Source organism: Micromys minutus, assembly GCF_963924665.1.
Source record: "Micromys minutus genome assembly, chromosome: 3".
Lineage (NCBI taxonomy): Eukaryota > Metazoa > Chordata > Mammalia > Rodentia > Muridae > Micromys > Micromys minutus.
Window position 1 is genome coordinate 88,806,126 of NC_137972.1, and position 22,865 is coordinate 88,828,990.

At 51.9% G+C, this 22,865-nt stretch overlaps 1 protein-coding gene across 1 annotated transcript; it reads left to right on the top strand.

The window, feature by feature from the left end:
• Window positions 1-10,289: 10,289 nt before the first annotated feature.
• Window positions 10,290-19,639, top strand: PKDCC (protein kinase domain containing, cytoplasmic). Its single transcript, XM_080913897.1, has 7 exons — window positions 10,290-11,082; window positions 15,002-15,124; window positions 15,772-16,043; window positions 16,611-16,690; window positions 16,920-17,024; window positions 18,500-18,673; window positions 18,887-19,639. The coding sequence occupies exons 1-7, from the start codon at window positions 10,447-10,449 to the stop codon at window positions 18,970-18,972; spliced, it is 1,476 nt and encodes a 491-aa protein (XP_080770023.1). The 5' UTR covers window positions 10,290-10,446; the 3' UTR covers window positions 18,973-19,639.
• The last annotated feature ends 3,226 nt before the right edge of the window (window positions 19,640-22,865 follow it).

The following is a 22,865-nucleotide window of genomic DNA, read 5'->3' on the forward strand; positions in this document are numbered from 1 at the left end:
AGCAGACAGTAAATCAATACTGTTGATAAAGCTCTAAGAATATGGAGCCATCACCCCATAAGATGACCTCCTAAGACAGTTTTGGGGGATGGGAACTGGGGACAAGCTGGGTACTACAGTCTGGAGAGTTGGCAGACAGGCTAAAAGGTGTCCCCAGGCCCTGCAGATAAGTGACCTCTGAGGGACTTGAAGGTCAGTATAGGCTGAAGACACTTAAGCAGGGGACCTGAAGAAAAGGCAGGAGAAAGATCAGAGAGCATGGAATACCTCGTGGCCTTGCTGATCTGGTAGGGAGAGAGTGACTTAGAGAGGCTGCCTCCCAGGATGGGGGCTGGCAGCCCTCTGCAGGAAAACACAGAAGGAAGGGAGGCCGAAACCAGGAAAGCATTTGGGTGCTCACACAGAAGCTGGATAATGATGGTTTAGATAGAGGTGGTGTTGGTAAGGCCAGGAAGAGAAGGTGAGTCTGGGATAGACTTCAAAGGAGGAAACAAGCCATGCTGACAACATAGGTGTGCAGGGATAAGGGAAGACAAGAGGCAGGCACCTCCAAGATCTCCAGTCTGAGAAATGGGGGGGGGGGTTGGGGAGGAGGGGGGGAGCAGAGGCAGATGATGAGGGGAGGGGGAGGATGTAAAGAAATGATAGAACCCCCCCATCCCCATTCTCCTTTCCAGTGCCAAAAGATGTTCTGAACAGAGTAGGGTAGGAGGAAGGTCCATTCCTGAGGGCTGTCCCAGCAAAAAAAGCAGCCTCTTCCCACTTTCAAGAACTTCAAAGTGACTCACACCTGGGCTCCATTTGATCCTCAAAAGAACCGCAGCAGGTGTCAGTATCCCCATTTTGTAGATGAAAAAACTGAGACTCAGAAGGCCAAATCACTTGCCCCAAGTCACACAGGAACACTTTAGGGCACAGATGGGAGCAGAAACCTTCAGACCTCCAGCTCAGACGCCCTCCCACCGACTGTTGGCAGCTCAGGGGAGAGAAGGGAGTGGTGCGGGGGCCACACATGCCCTGAGTCACTGAGGACCTCGAAGTCTGGGGCTCAGTGAAAAGATCCACTAGGATTTGAACCACACTCTCAGCCTCCTGCTCACACTCATGCAGGGCGTAAGCCAGGAGCTCAGGGTTGGAAACGCCAAGTCTAATCAGACTTCACAAACCACAGATGGTTTGAATCAGTGTGCTACCTTGATAGGAATAATGGGGAATCCTGAAGACAATCTCACGCCAGCTCTATCCATCTGGGAAGAGAACTGTATCTTCCAGGAGAACTTCCCTGTCTGGGGTCACACTCCTCGCCCCTCCAAGCCTAGCAGGTCCTTCATAAGGAAATCCCCTGTCCCAGAAAAACCTGTTCCTTCCCCCACCAGAAGAACCACCTGCAGGTTGCCAGAGACCTCTGGCTTCAGGCTCTGGTTTGACAAACTCTGACCACGGCCTTTATAGAAGACATGGTTTCTAGGGAAACGGAATAACCATGGGCTAAGGTGGGATCTACAGGATGGTGGAGAGGAGCTAATGGAACTGGGTACCAACAACTAAAGGCCAGGCAAACATGTTCCACCTATTCCCTGGCATGATGAGTGTCTTGTGGGTTTTTGTTATTGTTGTTTGGGTTGGGTTTTGTTTTGTTTTGTTTTTGAGACAGTCTCACACAGTAGCCCAGGCTGGCCTAGAACTCACTACATATCCCAGGCTAGCCTCAAATTCACCAAAATCCCTTCACCCCACTCCTGCCTCTAGGGTGCTGGGATTTCGGACGCCATAAGCCACCACACCCTACTTGTCCCAATGTTTATTATTTCACACTCGTTGAACATGGCAAGTGTCATCGTGACATTTCCTTTCACGAGACACTTAACCTAGGCTGCAAAATTAATCAGTGCATAAGGTGACATAGTCCCAAGGACAAAACCAGACCTGTTGCTCAAAGATCCTATCAGAGACAAGCACCAGAACAACGTAGCCCTTCCACAGGGAAAGTGAACAATTGTGTCTCCAATCTTCCAAGCATTCAACGTTTGGTCAGGGATCTATTTAATGAAATGTTGGCCCTTAACCCACCCTTCACCAACCCCCACCCCTAAAAGCTTGTTTTAGAGCTTAAAACACAATGAAGTTAATTTTTAAAAACCTTTCATTGAGTTCCACGAGGCCCCTATTAATTTTATCGTTTCAATAAAGCATTTATTTAATTGTCTCCAGAAGGGCCCTGTTAAATGCACAGATGTTACCTGAGTCAAAAGGAAGGGAGCTAGAAGCCTTTCCCCCCACCCTTTCCCATTAGCACATTGGCAGGATTAGCTGATTGTCACCTCAGAGTCACAAAGTGAGGCCCTGAGGGAATGGGGCACCTCTCAGCTGGACTCAGAGCAACCACAGGTCACAGTTGCAGGGATCTAGGCTCAGTCAATAAGGAGGCTGGTTTGGGCTATGACAAAAGATGTGTTCGTGGTTGTTGTCTTAATGGCAAGGAGTTGTTTATTTATTTATTTATTATTAAGATGAGAGATGATGTCCAAACCATAGGAGGAGAAACATCCACCTAAAAAAGACCTTCATGCTGCCTGTACTCCTCTGAGGGTAGGCAGAAGGCAGAGAAGCAGGGCCAGGACAGATATAGCAAGATCCTTCCAACAACTGGTGTCTTGAGAACATAACCAAGGATCGTGTGATGGCCGGGAGCCAGAGGAGGCCTGTCTGATGCAATGACCCTGGAGCTGGGGACAGAGAAGGAACCCACCCTGCACGGGAAGCTCTGGGGTCTCAGCCAGAGCGTGCAAGGGTCCCAAGGCCCCGTTTCAAGAGGACTCTTACCAAACAACAAAGTAATGAGAAGGTTCTAAGCCAGGGGAAGCCTTCAGGGTCTTCTTTCTCACCAAGAATACTTGGGGCTGGAGAGATGACCCTATGAGTAGAGCAAGAATGAGAAGCTGAGCGTAAGTCCTCAGGACATATAGTCTGGCTAGAAGCACTTCTGTAATGCCAGAGCAGGAGCTGGGAGATGGAGATTGGAGGCTGGGCCAGGGAGCTCACTGGTAAAGTAGCTTGCAGTACACACAGACCCTGTCTCAAACAAGACAGACAGGACTGGCATCCGACATCCTCTGACATTTACACATGCAGTGTGACACTCCACCCTCCCCCACACACACATCCATTGCCATCGCCACCACCCCACAAACAAAAAGATTTTTTTAAAGCATATATCAAGCCTGACTGAGTGTGTACTGGCACACACCTGTACTCCCATGTCTTGGGAGGCAGAGCCAAGGCGATCTTGGATTGACAGCAAGTCCCAGGCAAGTCTGGGTTACTAAGCAAGACCTGTCTCAAAAGAAAACAGAACAAGAAACAACGCCACAGGAGGAGACTCCATTGTTCCAAGTGGATGTTTGAGATACAGGCCTGGGCAGGGGGCAGGTGAACACAGCATGAACACAGAAAGAGGAAACGAAGTTAATCCTAGCCCTGGATCATTCGTGACAGAGTATGGGGAGGAAGAAGATAGACAGAAGGACACAAAGATGGGTGAAGCCATCAGATGGGCTGTCACTCGGAGTCAGGAATTACTTATGCATAGGAGGATCCAAGAGGGGTAGGTCATACCTGCCTGGGCCAGGTAATTACTTACTCTTCAGATCATCAAACTTCTCCAGCAGGGAAATGCTGTTTTAGGAGCAGTGTTCTTGGCTCCTAAATGATGAATCTGATGCCCATGCATGCTTTGAGGGGAGAGGAGACGCAGTCCTGTGAGAGAAAGGTCCAGACTTTGGAAAACCAGGATGAAGGGGAAAAAAAGAATTCCAACCAACAAGTTTTGTTTGGTTTTGGTTTTGAGTCTGGGATTTAAGCTGAGGGGTGCACAGGCCATCCTCGGGGAGCCTTCACCTCCTCATGGGTCATAGTGATCCCTCTGCAGATGGGGCTGGAACAGCAGGCAAGATATCTCTCACGCCTCACTACAGGTAATCTCCTTTAATGGGAGGATTTTGTGCAATTTTTACTTCCTTGTGTGTGTGTGTGTGTGTGTGTTTCTAAATTTTTCAAATAATTATTTTAATTCCACACAGCCTCCCAGACTAGAGTTAACCCTTTGTAAACTATCACTTCTGATTGGTTTGCTCTCTTTCATCCTCAGAAAAGGGGTGGGGGAAAGTAGGGGTGACTGCAGAGCCCTCTGGGGTTTCTGAAGTACTCTGTATACAAGTTGAGGGAGCCTGGTTTTCTACCTCTTCAAAAGGCCTTGTCTCCTTCATTTTGTTCCCATAGCTACTCACTGCAGAAGAACTACAGCTCACCTCTGTCTTTTAAAGGTTTAACAGCGCCACACATTTATCTTTTAACCAAGATGGTAGCACTAGACCCGGAAAGACAATCCCTGTGATTTTTGTTGCAGAAATCAACTCAACCCAGACCGATGGTAAGCTAAAATACAGGCCAAAGAGAGGGAAATCCTCAGACCCTGTGCAATGAGAGGCCCAGACACCCAGGGTCTGCTTGGCTCCACCTCCTGACAGCTGTCTTGAGGCACCTTCCCCCGGCTTTCTTATGTCAATTTTCTCATCATGAAAATTGGAGGTAATGATAGCATTTATCTCCTGCAGTTGTTAAGTAGGTTATATGATAATGAAAAGCATTTAATAAGTGTGCTCTATCATTAGTATTAATAAGAACAATAAAATAATCTTTATGACCAAGCCTTGTTACCCGGAGGCAAAAGTGACTTTAATGAACTTCTTCTGTCTTGGCTTCCATTGGTGCCTTTGCCTCTGCCAGTCTCTTTGACTAGACTTTTTTTTCCCCAAAAAGAACTAATAAAAAGCTGAGGAAGACCCAGAATCCAGACCAAAGTCCCTGTGTTTTGTGGTAGTCTACGCTGCTGCTTACAAAGGCCGGGTCATACAAAGATCCCCACAAACTTTTGTCTACAAAACAGAGTCATTCTGACCTCACAGGAGATCAGGAAGATGGTGGAGCCTTCCCTGGTTCTGAGCATGCTCTCCCAACATGCCGATTCTCCATCAGGGTCGGGAGCATAGCTCTTCCAACCTTTGTCCTTTGCCCAACTCCTCATATACTTCTTTACTGAGGACCTAATAGTTTGGGGTGCATCTTCCCAATTATTCTGTAAACTCCTGTGAGGGGCTGCAGGGCCCAGACTCTCCTCATGAGGAAGGAGCAGTGCCTTCCTCCTATGTGATCCCAGGATAAGAGGATGGCAGATGAGAGATGACTGTCCACCCACTATGGGTTCAGGGCCAGATGACACACTCAGCGACCCCCCTCTTGATCCCCCACTCCATTTCCCAAGCTGCAGCAAAGAAAATGGATTCATAGATCAGGGCAATGGTGGCACACGCCTTTAATCCTAGCACTCGGGAGGCAGAGGTAGGCAGAACTCTGTGAGTTCGAGGCCGGCCTGGTCTACCGAGTTAGCTGAAGGACAGCCAGGGTGACATGAAGAAACTTTGCCTCGAAAAACCAGAGAGAGGGAGGGAGAGAGAAGGGGAGAGGAAGGTGAAGAGATAGAAAGAGACAGAGGGGGAAGGGGATTCCTTCTGGATCATGGACAGGGAGAAAACATTCCTCCATCTAACTCTGGGAGCTTTGGTCGCAGAAGCTCTGACGTGTCATCACCTAGCCATTACCTGCACACACACCTCCAGCCTTACTCTTGTGTGCCAAGTGGAAGGCTCTATTTCCACCAGCCTCTGCCAGGTTCAGTTCATCACCACTTGTGGCTGGCCAAGTCTCTGGCTCTCTCTTGCCACTCCATCTACCCAGGCTAGGCAGAAGACCTGGAGCTTGCTCCTTACTGTTTTTTCCTTCCCAAGTCCTTGCTACAGTTCAGGGTCCCAGCCCCAAAGCAAACCCCTCATGCCGTCTCTCAGATGACACGTACCAGATAGAGTCCAGTCTCAGGAGGCACAATCTTAGAAAGCCAAAAAACGGAGGGAAGGAGAGATCACCGTGACCAGGCATCCTGAGCAGCAGTGCAGCTGAGCAGGAAGGAGGCAGCTGCAGGAGCTGGAGTGGGAAGCCCCTCCTACAGGGTCTGGTGCTGGGAAAGTGGAATAAGCAGCCAGAGCTGTGGGGCCACCAGGAGCCCTCAAAACATTGTGGTTCCTGGCTTGAGAGAGAGACTTGTTCCCTGACACAGTGAAGGAGCTGAAGGGGCTCAAGTATCCAGGCAGAACCCCATGTAAGGAAGCAAAGCCTGTATCCAGAAAGCTGGAGTCTTCTGAGAACAGCTTTCTCCATCATTGTCTGACCACCTCTCTTGAGAGTCCGGGCTTTTATCTACCTGTGTTTCTGCCTCTTAATCGTCAGCCTTTCTCATTTCCCCCATCCCCGTCTCCCATAATATTGGGAACTCTGGTGTGGGGCTCCCGTATATCCCATATGTAAGAAATCTGGACTCTGTTGTCTGTTTTTTCTTTGTTGATTGTTGTAGTTTGGGAAGTGAGGTTGGATAAAGGAACCAGGCTGTGCCCACCTCACCCTCCAACTGTTTGAAGAGTTGAGGCTGGGGCTCTCGGTCACTGTGGCATCAGAAGGTTGAATCCAGGCCTTCTGGTAACTCGTCATAGGGTTTCTGATGAACTGCTGCTCTACTGATTCTGGGGAAAGACAGGACTCCAAATTCAAGGGGGGCCTGGAAGACTGAGGGATTTCTCCAGTGGAAAACCAGGGGTAAAGGAGTCAAAGTCACTCCTGCCTTGAGGAAGAATCGCAGCCAACCACATTGTCTAACACGACAAAAATGTCTATTTGCTATAATTAATGCTATACCACACACACAGAGGACTTACCCTGATACAGGAAAGGGTCGACTACCTTGCCTATGGAATGTCAACCGGAACTGCGTATTTTACTCCAAATCCAGAATTTCTTATGCAACCTTTCCTAGACCCAAGCGAGGGATTCTGTACATTTTCTTAAAGGGAATAAAGCCACAGAATCCCAAGAATACACCCTCTAGGATCCCGAGTACCCTGGTTATGGAAGTGTTATCTCCAGATCACTACTTTCTGGAAAATCTTGCGCACACACAGCTGAGAAAAAGGAAGGGCCAAAGGGTCTGTGAGAAGGTACTTCAAGAAGGTAGAGGATGGCCAGGAGATAGCACCTGCCTCAGATGGGGGACAGGGGATGGCTTTCTTCTGGTTGGTGAAAAGCTGGGGTGCCAGGCTGCACAGAGGGCTCAGGAAGCCTGAATTACCAGGTCAGTTCACCACCCCCCTGTTGTTTCAGGAGGAAAGCAATACTCCAACAGAGGTGTTAGGGACCTGGGCTAAAAGGAACAGAGCCCTTCAATACGGGCAAGTCGGAGGGTCTGATGTCCTGTAAAGAGAAATTACCTATGAAATATTTCCCAGAGAAGGTGACCTTTTAGTCTAGGCCAGCTGCTTTCTTCCCAAGCACTGGTGTCCTGACTAGTGTGTAGAACCGGGAAGAAGGGGAAAGAGAGAAAACATAGCAAGTCTAAAGCATGAAGCCTTGTTGAGCTAATGCTGATCTGAAGGTTCCTGTGTGTGTGGTGAGGAGTCCAGTAAAGAGTGGGAAAAAGATGTTGCTGTCTGAAGCTGTGTTGAGAAAACAGCACCAGCGCTGAGCTGGACACTGGCCTGTGAGGCCCAGGCTGTGGTGTGGGCCCCACCTAGCCTTTCTTTGAGTGGCTGGGCAAACATAGATGAGGAAATAGAAGGACTGCACAGTGTTCTTAAAACAACTCCTCTTCCTGCATGGCACACACACACACACACACACACACACACATACACAGAGAGAGAGAGAGAGAGAGAGAGAGAGAGAGAGAGAGAGAAGCAAACGATCAAAAAATTGGTTAAAGACTGTCAATTCTGAAACTCTGATAGGTTCAAAGGTTTGATCTCTTTCTTTGAGGAGCAAAACTCCCATTTCTGCCTCTGATCACGCATGTCTGTGAGTCTCACTGGGGGCCAAGGGAAACCGTGGATGTGAACCAGAACAACGGAAGGGTCTTTGTTTCTCTACGTGAGGCTCCTGCTTTCGGGGCTTCTGGGTAATGCACCATATGTACATTTGTGCCTACCTCTCCGGGCCTGCTGTGCACCGAACTTTCAAACCATAGCAGAAACACCAAAGCTTGGCAGAGACACACAGGAATAATTATCTAATTTCAGAACGTGTTATTATAATACCTACATGATGTGTAACGAAGTTAACAATGTTCACGTTATATTCACTGACTCTGAGCTGTACGCCCACAATGCCAAATCCTCCCCAGGGAAGCTTCTCAAAGACATGAACGTGCAAAGGATCCAGGGAAAGCTTTTCAAGAAATATGCCACACACACACACACACACACACACACATACACACACACACACACACACACGTTTGGTTGTGCAGCCATCTAAGGTGAAATTACAAAAAGTCAGACCTATCCTGGGCATGGTAGCTGCTCCTCACACTTCTTGAGTAGACATTGTAGAATTGGTAAGGAGATGGTTGTCGTGTTGGGGACACCCAGGCAATCTTTCTTTGACTCAACTGTGGGCCAGGGCATTTCTGATCCACCCAGCTCCCTTTCTTCCCTGGGGTTCTGGGTCTAGATGAGTCTTAGTGTAAGGGGACTGTTTGCTGCTGTTCCCTGTTGACTTTAGCCAGTAGCTATGTTTACAAACCCAGGTTGGTTTTCCCAGCACAGTTAATTAGACCAAAGACATCTGGTGTGAGGGCTGGGGAGGGCATCTGCTCAGACCCCCCCCCCCAACCTCCCGGCAGCTTATGGGCCAGAGCTGGGCGGAGCTGCTTAAACAGGAACAGACCTATAGAGCAGACTACATCAAACCCACCCAAATCTCTCATGGTTTCCTTCAACCTGCCTTTCCCATGACTAATAAGTCAGCATGGTCCCCACTTTCTGAGTCTTAGGGGACCAAGAAATCATAGCCAAAAAAAAAGGCCTACCTCAGTGCGATCAGAAGCTGAACGCAAGAAATTTGCCCCCCCCCCCTTCCACTTTCAAAAGAATCAGTCACAGTTTTATTCCCTTTCTAATTGCAGAGACCCTCCCTATGTTCAATACCTCTCCTCCCTAAAAAGCCCCTCAGAAAGAAGGTCCTGGATTCTTCCTCCCACCCCCGACCCCTAAACTTTACCCCCACACGGTCTCCTCAGCCCAATCCATGACACTGCAGGAAGAGAGAGGTTTCCTGTCCAGAGGGAAGCAGGAGGGAGCCCGAGGAAGTTAGAGGACCTCGGTGGACAGTTTCAGGGACCTAGGGAAGTGGAGAGCCACGAGGGGGAGGGGCAGCGGCTTATCTCGCAGGAGGGGGGAGCTCACTCCAAACAGCTAATGCACTGGCGTGTGAAAGCCCCTCAATTAGCACTAATGATGCAATCAGGGAGGGAGGAGGAGGGACCAGAAGTTCTGATGGAGTCAGCACCAACTTATACACAGCGCACACACTCAGGACACAGTAGCCCCTTCAGGGCACGCGGATGCACACAGTCCACAGACAGACGTGCGTGGACACTAATGCACTCGCTGTAAGCAATTCCAAGCCCTGCTGGCGGCCAAAGATCGGGGTTCTCAGGGATAGGGATGTCTAGGTGTGGGGACTGGGGACCAGGAAAATCAGAAAGTCCTGGTAGTCAAGGGGAGTTGAAAAGAACTCTTCTGAACCTCGTGATTAACTGAGACCACAGTCCCCACCCCTCGCGCTCTCGCAGGTGCCCCGCAGCCTCCCCATACCGACGTCCTTCACCCCACCCCGAACCCGGGCTGTCCGGGAGCAGCCTCACCCGCAGAACGGGGGACCCCTGCACACCGTCCCGCAGCCCGGATTCCGCCAGGAGACAGCGTGCACCCGGGCGATCTCCGCACCCGGGCCCCTCGGAGCCCGTTACCCGCTGGCCTCGCCCCTCCAACTCCCCGCACCCCGCCGGCCAGCTCCGCTTCCCGCCTCCCGGTCCCGTTATCCAGCCTGGCCTCCAGCTTGGCAGCCCTGCGCGCCGCCGCCCCCTCCCCTGCTCTCCGGCCTGAGCTCGGGGGCCGCGCGCCGGGCAGGGCCGGAGCCGCCTCCGCGCCGCTTCCCAGGCCCGGCTGGCCGCGGGAGGAGGTCCCGCTGTCAGTCAGCGGGGAAGGCCGGCCCGGGCGGCCAGAGGGGGCGGCGCCGAGGACTGGCTCGGCCGGGCGCGGGGAGGCGCTGGCGGAGGGGCGGGCGCGGGGGTGGCTCCGGGCCTTATAAGCGGCGGGGGCAGGGCGGGAGGGAGGCAAGTGTCAGGCCGATGTGCCGCCCGCCGGGGGCCGGGGTCGGGGCTGCCGGGGCCATGCGCGCGGGCTGGGCAGGGGGCCGGCGCGGCGCGCAACGGAGTCGCCTCCGAGCCTGAGCCGCCCGGGGCCGGGGCCGGGGAGCCGCGCGCGGCCGGCCGGGGGGAGGGGAGCGATGCGGCGCCGGCGGGCGGCCGTGGCCGCTGGTTTCTGCGCCTCCTTCCTGCTGGGCTCCGTACTCAACGTGCTCTTCGCACCGGGCTCGGAGCCTCCGCGGCCAGGCCAGTCCCCGGGGTCCTCGGCAGCCCCGGGCCCGGGCCGTCGCGGGGGCCGTGGGGAGTTGGCCCGACAGATCCGCGAGCGCTACGAGGAGGTGCAGCGCTATTCCCGCGGAGGTCCGGGGCCGGGAGCCGGCCGGCCGGAGCGGCGGCGCCTGATGGACCTGGCTCCGGGAGGGCCCGGCCTGCGTCCCCGGCCCCCGCGGGTCCGGCCCCCGCCCGACGGCGCTCTGGGCTGGCCCCCTGCTCCCGGCCCGGGCTCCCCCGGCCCGGGCCCGCGCCTAGGCTGCGCCGCGCTCCGCAACGTGTCTGGCGCGCAGTACGTGGGCTCAGGCTACACCAAGGCTGTGTACCGAGTCCGCCTGCCCGGCGGCGCCGCGGTGGCGCTTAAAGCGGTGGACTTCAGCGGCCACGATCTGGGCAGCTGTGTGCGGGAGTTCGGGGCGCGAAGGGGCTGCTATCGCCTGGCGGCCCACAAGCTGCTCAAGGAGATGGTGCTGTTGGAGCGGCTGCGGCACCCCAACGTGCTGCAGGTACGACAGTGGGGTTCCGGGATGAGGGGGCTGTCTGGCCACTCTGAAAGACTCTTTGGTCTTACGGAGCTTACTCAGGGCGTCAAAGACTACCCAGTTGCAGCTAGGTGCAGAACTCAGATTAGGGAACTGCTCAGCACCACCCTGCTGGTCTCTCACCCTTTGGGTAGATCACTGTGCCAGTTTACACACATCCCTTAAAGACAGAGGCAAAGACAAGAAGGGTCCCAAACTAGCGATAAAGTAGTAGGAAGGAGTTGTGACCATAGAGGATCTTGTTGCTGGCTAAAACTGGCGGTTGAACATCAGAGTATTATCTCCAGTCATGGTGACCTCGAGTCCAACTCCAACGTCCAGCTTCAGTCAGCTCCCAGATGCAGAAATAGGACGCCCCCCATATTGTTAGAGCCTGAACCACACTTCTTTCAAAGTCCAGTGACATGTCTGGATTTGGAGGTGGTGTTAAACCTCAGTGGGTATGGGATGGGCTGAATAGAGACCATGTATCTGACTAGGTCCTCCGGAGATCATTTCTCATTCTACTTACAGGCCTTTGGAAGGGATTTAAGGGGCCAGAAAATACACAGCCCTTCCCGGAAGTGGCCATGGGTTTCCCTGGGACTTCAAGTGGGTCCAGCTGAACCACAGGGGAAGCCTCGGTGTCTTAGGCCAGAAGACTCAAGGTCTGCTAGTCTGAATACCTCACTCTCTGGAGTGTGCTTAGCCAAGAGACTAGACAGTTCAAAAAGCCAGAGGCATACTTTCCTAGTGGGAAACTCTGTCCCTGTTCACTGGGGACACAGGCAGGAAAGATGCACCCCACAGCTCGTCCATCTAAGGTCCCATTTAGAGCAAACCTTCACAGTGCCAGCACCATCCAAACACAACCGACTCCTCCTCTCTGAGGTCTTGAATAAGACAGACTACTTACTCTCTATGCATAGGTGTGAGGTGACTGAAAGGGAACCCCTGAGTGCTCCTGGCCGGGTGACATAAGTGTGTTCAGACACCCCCAGATGTCCCACCTCACATCCCTCAGATTCACTTTCCTACACCCAAAGAGCTGACCAGAAGCTCAGCAGTCCTTCCTTTCTTTCCTCAGCAGTGAGAAGGGGACCCCAGGCCGGGAGGGATCTGTGAGCCACATAGAAGAGGCCAGGACACTACTCGTGCTCCCTGTGGCTCCAAGTCTCCCTAGAACATGCCCCCCAGTCCTGGTCAGACTCCTGTGACAAGTTCTGTCAAGGTCCCAGGTCCTGCATTGGTCCCAAACACCCATCGTGTGTGTTTATGTCTGGCTGCCTGGCTAACGCTGACTGGGGCTAAAGGGAGTGAGCGGTGGTTACGTGGCTATCCGAACTGGGAGGACCTTGTTTCCTTTTCCTCTTCTGGGTTCTTGGGAACTTTCTGGAAACCCTGAGGTGCCAGTCAGATTCTGAGGGGATGGAGAGGCCTCGACCAAGTGACTTAGCGGGGCACTCGTTGTTAACTGTTCAAGGCCATTCTCAGGACAGGTTTGACATTCAGGGAGCCTTCCTAGCCGTAGGGATTCCTACCCCGATGGCCTCACCAAGCATTTCCACAAGTACCCAGCTACACCCATAGCCAGACCCACAGACCGTTCCTTGTCCATAATGTCATCCCCCAGTAATGAGGGGACACCAGAAAGACACTGCATTGCAAGGAACATGTTTCACCCATTCCCTCTCCAGTATGGCATCTCTCAGAATCGTTTGTCCATCTTCCAGTCTGAGGCTGGAGCTAACACTCCCAGGACAGAAGTGTTCAGGGTTCTAGGGAAAGTGGAAGTCCCTAGCATATCTTAGGGACAGCTTTGAGGATGAGATCCTCCCATTTATTCTCTGACTACCCGGCCATGTCCCTTCTGGCTTCTAGAGTTAGGCTGCCTCTGTGGCCAGCACAGCCCAAAGTGGTTCTGCTCAAAAGGCCTCAGAGCCGTGTGTGCCAGGAACCAGACATCACGTTGTTTTAATGCCTCCTAATCATTTAAAATTTCAAAACCATCTGACGGTTTGCTGAGCTAGGGAGGAGCCAGAGGACTTTCTAAAGCATCCCAGGCTCCTGAGACCCCTTCCCCCTCTCCGGACAGGCTGAAGTTACACTGTGGTTCTACAGGCGAATACAAGGCAGCCGTGGAGGCCCACTGTGCCTTCCCCAGCACAGGCTCTGCTCACCAGGGGACTGCCTGGGGATCTTTCTGTCTTTTGGACTCTCTTTTATCTGCCACATACTCTTCCCCCCAGGATAGACGCCTCTGTTGACCAGGGTCAAAGGGCACAAGAGTATTCCCCCTCCCTACTCCATCATCCTGAGACCTCGCCAGGCCAGCCTGAGCTGCATATTCTGACCATGCTAGACTGAATTTCTCTTCCCAAAACAAAAGATGCAACTGGAGGACTCAGCTTCATGCTTCCTGGGGGTGGGGGGCAGGGTTAGTGGTGTCTTTTTTCCTGAGGGGTGTTGATTAATACCTCGTTAATAGTGCATTTAACGACCTCCGGGTGTTTAATAACCTTCAGAAGTTTCCCACAAAGGCTCACACTGGAGCAAGAAAATGAGAACCAGGCCCCAGGGCTGCTCTCTTTACCTTCCCCAAAGCCCATCCTGAGTGTGGGGCCTCCCTGGGCTGAATGGGGTATGGAGGGAGAAAAAGAGGGTCCCCAGGGTAACCCCTGGTCCCTCAAGGCTTAGCCCAGGTAATCTGGTAGACTAACACTGAGTCTAGCTTCTCTGGTGGGACAGGATTGGGGCTCCTGGGAGGAGAGTGGGTGCTTGGGGCAAGCAGGGCAGCTGGGGAGGATGCTGGCAAGAAGAGCTACGGCGTACAGCACATTTAGGCCATGGAGTCCCTGTCCACCATCTCTACACTCCCACACAGATCTTCACTTTCCCTTGGGGCTGGGACAACTCAGCCTTTGTGCCCATGCTCCTCCACAGGGTGCTGGCTGTTTGGGGCCCATTGTAAGCAAGAACTATGCAGCGTTTTGGGAGAAACACTGAGAAGCAGGTCACCCCATGAGAATGCTGACGTGGGTGTTAATTTTAAAGGCTTCCTGTGCTTTCCTGCCTAGCTGGGTGGTACCAGGGACCCTCCCCAGGGTGAGGAAAGTGCATAGCAGCTTATCATATCGTACTCTCTCACACAGACCTTCCCTGAGAACCACCTGTCACCGCATCTCCTGTCTATGTCACCTTTGCACAACGAACACCAGATGGGCCTCTCGGCTCTAGGGATGAGAGAGAAATCCACACAGATTGTGGGAGGGTGGAGGGAATCAGATGATCATTTGCTGACCCGTGTATTAGCAGAAAAAACAGATTGTGAAATCCTGGGGACATTCATTTGAATCCTAGCTCCTGTGTTTATTAGCCGTATGACCTATTTAACCTCTCTTGAGTCAATTTCCCCACCCCAAATTAGGCATAATGACCGTAGCCACACGTCACTAGGGTGATTATAAGATTCGGAAAGACTAGCAAGATAACTCAGTAGGTAAGTGTGTGCCACCAGGCCTGATGGCCTGATGGCCTGTGGCCACCGCCTAGAATGCACAGTGACAGGGGAGAAGTGGCTCCTGAAAGCTGCTCTCTGACCTCAGTGCACACCACAATAGTAATACATTAAAATAAAGTTCCAAATCAAGAACTGAATTAAGCACATAATACATTTAACACAGTGCCCGGGAGGTACACCGTGGCTAAGTCTGCCCATGTCCCTGATTAATAAGAGGTGAGGGACTGATGTCACCCGGCCACGAGAAGCTAAGGCTTCTGGGGCAGCACTGTTCTCGGCAGAGGGAAGTCGTCAAGGACAGAGGGCAGGGCATCTGATAGTCCAGTCTTTCTCTGTCCGTGCCTCTGCCCTGTGACCTAATGACCCGCCCTGGATATCCCCCAGCTCTATGGCTATTGCTACCAGGACACTGAGGACATCCCGGACACGCTGACCACCATCACAGAGCTGGGCGCCCCGGTGGAGATGATCCAGCTGTTGCAGACTTCCTGGGAGGATCGATTCCGAGTAAGCAGGGGGGAGGGACAAAGGATCCTGGCCTTTTGTGTTCCTGCTGTTCTCCCGCTCTCACAGAATACACGAACATTCATGTGAGTGAACATACACTCATGAGGGCAGGTGTGTAGACACACATGCAATCATGTGCCTCCCACACACCTTTTACACAGTTGCTATACAAAAAGCAGTTTCCTAGGGTCACAAATAAATAACTTTATGCACATTTGGATGCTTCCTCTCAGCCTGAGGGTTTCGAAACCCCTCTGGGTACCAAAAGACCCTTTTCACAGGGGTTGTATATCAGATATCCTGCATATCAGATTTACATTATGGTTCATAACAGTAGCAATGAAAGTAATTTCCTGGTTTCGGGTAAGCACAACATGAACTGTATTAAAGGGCTGCAGTATTAGGAAGGCTGAGAGCCACTGTTCTAGTTCCATACACTAAACTGAGACCATATTCAAGGTGTGGCTTAAGGAACATAAGTAACTTGATATGCCCATGTTCCTGTTACTACCTCACTCCTAATGGTTAGTGCAGCCAAGGGTCAGTTGGAGATCAGTGACTTCCCAGTTGCCCTGGGACCAGAAAAGAAAAAGGCCAACTAAAGCCAGAGCCTGTGAGTCTGACCCAGCCTATGTGTCTACCCTCAGATCTGCCTCAGCCTTGGCCGGCTCCTCCACCACCTAGCCCACTCCCCTCTGGGCTCGGTCACTCTGCTTGACTTCCGCCCTCGGCAGTTCGTGTTAGTGGGTGGGGAGCTGAAGGTGACAGACCTGGATGATGCCCGAGTGGAGGAGACGTCATGCACTAGTGGTGCCGACTGCACACTAGAGTTTCCAGCCAGGAACTTCAGCCTGCCCTGCTCGGCCCAGGGCTGGTGCGAGGGCATGAATGAGAAACGGAACCTCTACAATGCCTACAGGTAATGACCATACATGGTTGGGACTCCGGGACTCCAGCCAAGGAGGGGCTGGCAGAGTAAGAGCCTCATGGGGGGTCAGGAGGATAGCCTTGACCGGTGGAACCACAGGCGCCCAGTCAGGAGAGAATGTGGCCATGGAGCTAAGAATAGTGCTGAGGAGAGCCAGGTCGGAGGGGCAGCTGGAGGAGTCTTAAAATAGTGTCGCATTCAGGGCCTAGGACTGCCAGAACTGGCATGTGCCTTCTCCACCCTAGCTCTTGACCTTTACAAAGCTCCTCATGGCTAAGAAGCCCCAGCTATGAGTCTGTTCCACAGCCGGGGTCAGACAGAGGACAGTGTGGCCTGGAAGATGAGGGCAGGAAGAGAAAGGGACCTCCCTCTGGTCCCAGTTTGGTCTGAAATTAGTTGTAGTCACAACTCACGCCTAAGTAGTGTCGGCATGCATGGTTCCCGCATGTGGATTCTCCCAGGCCACGCTCAAGTCTGTCCCTAATGGAAGTGAAAGGAAAGGGATGTGGCTCCAAAGACCCCATGGGCCCCTAAGCCCCTGCCTCTTCTCTGTCATAGGTTCTTCTTCACGTATCTCCTGCCACACAGCGCCCCGCCTTCCCTCCGACCTCTCCTGGACACTATCGTCAATGCCACAGGTAAGCCTCAGAACCTCTCCCCTTCTCACCTGCCCCCGCCCTGTCACAAACAGGGACCAGAATGACCCTGAGATGTGCAAGGCCTAGGACCCGTTATATTCTAAGATTGCATTTTGTGGTGAGGACCCTCCTCAGCCACCGAGCCCTGGCTTCGGGAAGGAAAGCAGCAGGCTTCCCGCGGGAGGAACAGGAGAGGGTCACATGGTGATAAGGGTACTGCCCTTCGCAGGAGAGCTCGCCTGGGGCGTGGATGAGACCCTGGTCCAGCTGGAGATGGTGCTGCACATGTTCCGGAGTGGGCAGTACCTGCAGAACTCTACAAGCAGCAGGGCTGGTGAGTGAACAGGGCGGGACCCCAGGGATGGGGCAGGTGGGAGCAGGTTTAGGAGTGAGTGACCTCCACCCACTGGGCTATGGCTTACCCTTTCTTCTGAGACTCTTGTCTCCAAAGGCCACACTTCAGGTGACACTTCACTGTGAAGTCCTGTCCCTGACTGACTAAAACAGCTAGCATTAGGTGAGCACTGACACCTCTCTCTGAGAACGGCTTCAAGCCCCTCCAGGATCTGGCTGTCTGACTTACCCCTGGAGCTTTATTTTTTTCAACTCCGAATTGGGTTCAAAATAATTCACCTGGCAAAATTTCTTATGGGGGATTATATAGCCTACAAGGTGTATAAACGCAATTAGCACAGTTCCTGTCGCACAGCTGGGTCACAATACACATTTGCTTCTCTTTCCCTCCCCTGCACTCCTGGGGTATGGAGGGTAGCCAGAGGAGGGGGTGGCCTACTCTGAAACCAGCCAAGAAGCCGATCCCACCCCAACCTCCCCACCCCACCCTGGGATGGGAGGAGCTATGGCTACTGTTAGAGGCAGTGGTCCCTCTACAGAAGCCTAAGGGTCTAGCAATGGTTGGGGGGCAAGGGGTGGGCAGCCTCCGTTTTTCTAGGAGGCCTGACTAGCCTTAGGGGTGGGGGAGCCCTCGTTAGCCCTGTAAATAAAGTTTAACGAGGTGAACAATGGCTGGCTCTGTCCCTGAGGACTCCGTTTATGGGGCCATAAATCACAGGCAACCCTGCCTGGACTTTGGTCTAGTCCCTGGCAGGAGAAGGAGGCAGGAGGGTGGGGTGGCCAGAGGCCCACCTCTCAGCCTCTGGAGGAGCCTTTGCACTTACTGAGGCTCTGGGGCTCTGAACCACAGGGGGAGGCCTCAACTCTTCTCAGACCCTTGAATCCTGCATTGCGGTATTTTGTGTTAATCTACGTGCTTCTTAACCTCTAACTCCTTTACTGGGGTCCCAGGTCTATCTTAGAAGCTCAGTTGGCCTCTCCCCAAAGTCAGGACCAAGTATGTCTGAGGCTCTGAACCCTTGCAACACATGGGCAGGACTGGAATCTAGTCAGGAATCCTCAGGCCCCCACCCCAGGCCTTCCCAAACCAGTATCTGCATCGTAATATGACTGCATGGAAATTCATACGTGCCACGATATTTGAGAAGCCCTGTTCTAAATGTCTAAAATGCCCTGACCTCCAGGCCCAGCACAGACAGCTGGTATCTGCGTACGTGCCTGCCCACATCTGCCCCATGCTCTTGGTACTAGCTATGTGACCTTACATCTAAAGATGTGCATGTCCTGGAATCCAAGTCGGCCTGGCTGTCACGTGAGCTTGAACAGCTCTGGCTGCCTTCATTTCCAGGCTGGGTGTGCTGGCCTGGACGTCATCTTTCATCTAGCAAATGAGCCCTGTGGTCCTCAGCCCTCGCCTGGGCACACAGTTCTCACTTTCTTCCCTTTGACTCCTAGAGTACCAGCGCATCCCGGACAGCACCATCACACAGGAGGACTATCGCTGCTGGCCCTCCTACCACCATGGTGGCTGCCTTCTGTCTGTGTTCAACCTGGCTGAGGCTGTAGATGTCTGTGAGAGCCATGTTCAATGTCGTGCCTTTGTGGTCACCAACCAGACCACCTGGACGGGTGAGACAGAGGGAGGGGGTATCTCAAAAGAGTGGCTATACTTCTCCAAAAGATGTGAAGGGGCCCCCTCAGAAAAGCCAGAGAGCAGTCAGAGATGATGATGATGGTGGTGGTGGTGGTGATGATGTTGATGATGATACATCTTTTAAGAGAGTAACCTTACCTCCAAGAAGAAAATTACTCAGATCTGTAAACTCTTATCTCTGCCCCTAGGTCGGAAGCTGGTCTTTTTTAAGACTGGATGGAACCAAGTGGTCCCTGATACCAGCAAGACCACATATGTGAAGGCCCCTGGTTGATGGGGTGCAGGCTCAGCTGACCAGCTGGGCTTGCCTGCTGCAGGTGTGACTTGCATTCTACCTGGGAACTTCCGCAGACAAAGCTAACATCCCAGAGCAACTGAGGTGACCAGGACGAACGTGCAATGTGCAAAATGTTAAAATGTGAGTTTGCCAGCCTCCAGGCCGCGACCGTCGCTCCCAGCCTGGGAATCACTGGCTGGGATTTGATTGTCTCTCTGGAGCTGTGAGCTGCGAGCAAGGCTCAGGCTGGTCTGAACCGGGACAGTCCACGGGCAGCCCGTCAGTGCATTCATGGATTGAGAATGTAGCCAGAACGCTGCTGCTGCTGCATACGCCACAGTGGGCAGTGGCTGCCACAGTGGGCAGTGGCTGCGTGGGACAATCAGTCACAGACTTCTCTCAGCTCAGCTCCAAACCAAGAGCTGGAGACGCTCCAAGACGTGAGTGAACAAACCCGTGCTGGGCAGGCTCTCTGGCCTCTCCCTGGAGATTGCTCCCAGGCCAGCCCTGGTGTCATGGGCAGCAGTGCACACATATGAGCCAAGACTAGAGTGGAGGAGCAGATTGCATTTGAGCCAGGACCTGGGGTGGGGGTAGGGTCGGGGCCCTTCTGCCTCATTTGCTTTCAGTGAAAGCCACCAAGCAGCCGAAACCAGGTTCTCCCCCTCCTGGAGTTTGCATATCCAGAAGCTTTTGTACTTCTTGTTCATTAAATTGTTTATTTTTGTAAAAAAAAAAAATTAATCAGTTAATAAAATGTTTTTGTGACAAATACTCCCCTCAGTCGTGAGTGCTTGAGAAGACTGTCATTTGGTCCCAGCTATGCCTGTGGTGCGTCTGGCTGGTGGTGTGTGTCCAATGGAAGATGGCAACGCATGGGCAGTGAAATCTCAGTGGCAAACACTGAAAACTCCATGGCAGGCTCCAGGCTCTTTGCCCTCAGTGCCTTTCCTGGACAAATATGAGGGTGGTCCCCTTTCCCTTAAGGAGGTTCTTATTTTAACATATTTTGACTTTCTGTGCACAAAGCCTCAGCTGAAGAGTGTCACCACATAGTAGGATGTTGGTCATTGCAGAGACCTAATGGAGAAATAATTTAAAAAGAAGAGGTTAGCCAAACAGCCTACAGGCTTTGCCTGGTGCGCCTATACCTTTGTGATCACCAGCATCCAGCACAAGTTCATAGGCAGATTTTCTTTTTAGATCCTTTCTTAAGCAAGAAATACATAGAGTGAAGGGAAAGAAGGCTCTTTGGAAGAATGAGCTTCAGTTTTCTGGATTTAGCAAGAACAACCTTGAAGGGGCTTATGGACCAAAACAAGAATAACAGGACTGGGTTGGGGCTAGAACAGGGGAGAGGAATCGGCTTGGAGTTAAAGAGCGTGTTTATTCTGAGACTGCACCAAGTCAAGGCATAGAATCTTTAGAAGGATTTACCCGGGTAGCTGAAGGAACAGTAGACAGTCTCCCTCTCAAAACCGGATACCTTGCCTTACAACCCCTTTCTGAGGACAGAAACTGCCACACCTAGTCCTGCAACTTTGAGAGAAACACACTTGCATGGGGTGCAATGAGGAGTCTGTTTCCAAGCCAAGGAAGACACAAACAACATGAAGATACAGTGTAGCTCTGAAGCTCCAGGGCCTACCAGGATAGATCTCAGTCCTAGGAAGTGCTACTTTTGTTCACTGTCTTATCTGGCTAAAATAACTTCACTGAATTTATATGTCAGTAAATTATAGGGTGATTCTAACTGAAGAATTTGGAATGGATGGAATTCTGTCCGCAGCCAGTGCTGTGGTCACACTGGCAAACACTGCCACTGTATTTATCAGTTAGCTGAGCACTCAGTGCCTGCCCTGATAGTATTAGTTAACTGAGCACTCAATGTTTGCCTGCGTTCTATTCACAGAGAACACCCAGGGCTGCTTCAGGGAATAAGGAGTATCAGAGCATCCCTGCCTGAGGTACCTCCAACCCCCAAGCAAGCACTGCCTTTGACTAGAAAGAATGAGACTGAACTCCCGGGCCAGTGCCCGGGGGAGTGGAGTGTGCTGCAGACAGAAAAAGCCAGGAAGAGGATTAACTTGAAAGCAGAAAATGAGATTAGGGGACTTTGGGAGAATGTGCCCACCCACCCCTGTCCATGACAACAGCTTCTGGCATTTTCATTCTTTGGCCAGAACATGTAAAACATGGTTAGCCCCTGCTCCCAGATCAAGAGGCAGAGAGTTGCTTGACTAACTAGAATTGTTCTCGGCTTTCTGTCCTTGCGATTTCCCCTTAATCCTCAGGGTAATGAGATGGGCACTTGTCCTGGGGTCTGAAGAACCAGGACCTAGCCTGTCTTTGGGATCTTCTCTCAGAATATTGATCTCTGAAGGCAGGGGTCGGTCACCCACAGGGTCAGTGATAAACTCACACATGCCACTCCACAGGGAAAGGATCTCAGACTACACCATACTTCTAAGTTAGGGTTTTATCACAGGGATGGAACACCATGAACAAAGGAAGTGGGAAGGAAAGAGTTTGATCACAATCCATCAGTGGAGGAAGTGAGGACAGGAACTCAAGCAGGGCAGGAACCTGGAGGTGGGAGCTGATGCAGAAGCCATGAAAGAGTACTACTTACTGGCTTGCTCAGGCTGCTTTCTTATAGAACCCAGCACCACCAGCCTTGGGAATGGCATCATCCACAATGGACTGGGCACCATCACTAATTGAGAAAATGGCTTTTATGAGGGGGGCATTTTCTTAACTGAGGCTTCTTTCCCTGGGATGGCTCTAGCTTGTGTCAAGTTGACACACAAACCAGCCAGCACAACTGTCCTCATGTCAGTCCGACACACAAACACATCACTATTAAGCCACAACCCTTGCTTTCTTATTCATCCCCAGGATCCAAATAACTTTAGAAGTCCCACAGTCTTTACAAATTCAAACACATTAAATTTTCAGTCCTCTTAAAATATCTACTCTCTTTAAAAATCCCAAGTCTTTTACAATTCAAAGTCCCTTAACTGTGAGCTTCAGTAAAATACGTCCTTACTTCAAGAAGGAGGGAACTGCATATTCACAATCAAAGCAGAGAGAATCTAACACCAGTCATTCAATGTCTGGGATCCACTCACAATCTTCTGGGCTCCTCCAAGGGCCTGGCTCACTGCTCCTGCTCAACCCTCTGTAGCACTCTGGTCTCTGGTTGACTCCACTCCTGCTGCTGCTGTTCTTGGTGCTCATCCCACGGTACTGGCATCTTCAAAATGCTGGGTTCTTCTGCTGAAACTGGGCTACACTCTCACCAACAGCTTCTCACAGGCACTCTTTATGGTGCCAAGCCTCAGTTTCTCTGCATGACCCCTTCAGTCCTGGACCGTCAACTGCCACCGAGGATGCACCTTCTCCAGTGGCTCTTCATGCTTCTCACAGTGCCAAGCCTCAGCTGTTCTCCATGACCCCTTCATACCTTTAAAACTGGTACTACCTGGGTGACTCTTACACAGTACCAAGCCCAATACCAACATGAAGTACAAATGTGGGTGTCTGTGGAACACAGTTTCTTTGTGCTCTCAGAAAACACTTCCCAGATTCCACTCCAGTGATACTGGTGTCTTCTTATTATGGCTAATTTCTTAGCTCCAGCTGACCAGCATCAATTGTCCCAATAACAGAAAAGTTTCACTTCGGTAGTTCTAAAATCTTGTTAATCACAGATGATTCTTTAGCCTCAGATAACCAGAAACATAAGCAACAGCCCTGATAGAGTCTCTAATCTTCTCTCTGAAATGTCACAAGCCAGGTCTCCCATCTTCTGCACTGTTCTCAATATTCTTATCTTCCAAGCTCCTACAGAACAGCAACACTCAATGGCTTTCTAGCCCAAAGTTTCA

Bases quoted from the DNA above. Each gene is read 5' to 3' on its own strand.
- PKDCC (XM_080913897.1), top strand. From the start codon at position 10,447: ATGCGGCGCCGGCGGGCGGCCGTGGCCGCTGGTTTCTGCGCCTCCTTC. The intron at 11,083-15,001 runs GTACGACAGTGG...GATATCCCCCAG, and splicing joins GGCACCCCAACGTGCTGCAG to CTCTATGGCTATTGCTACCA. The intron at 17,025-18,499 runs GTGAGTGAACAG...TTTGACTCCTAG, and splicing joins CTCTACAAGCAGCAGGGCTG to AGTACCAGCGCATCCCGGAC.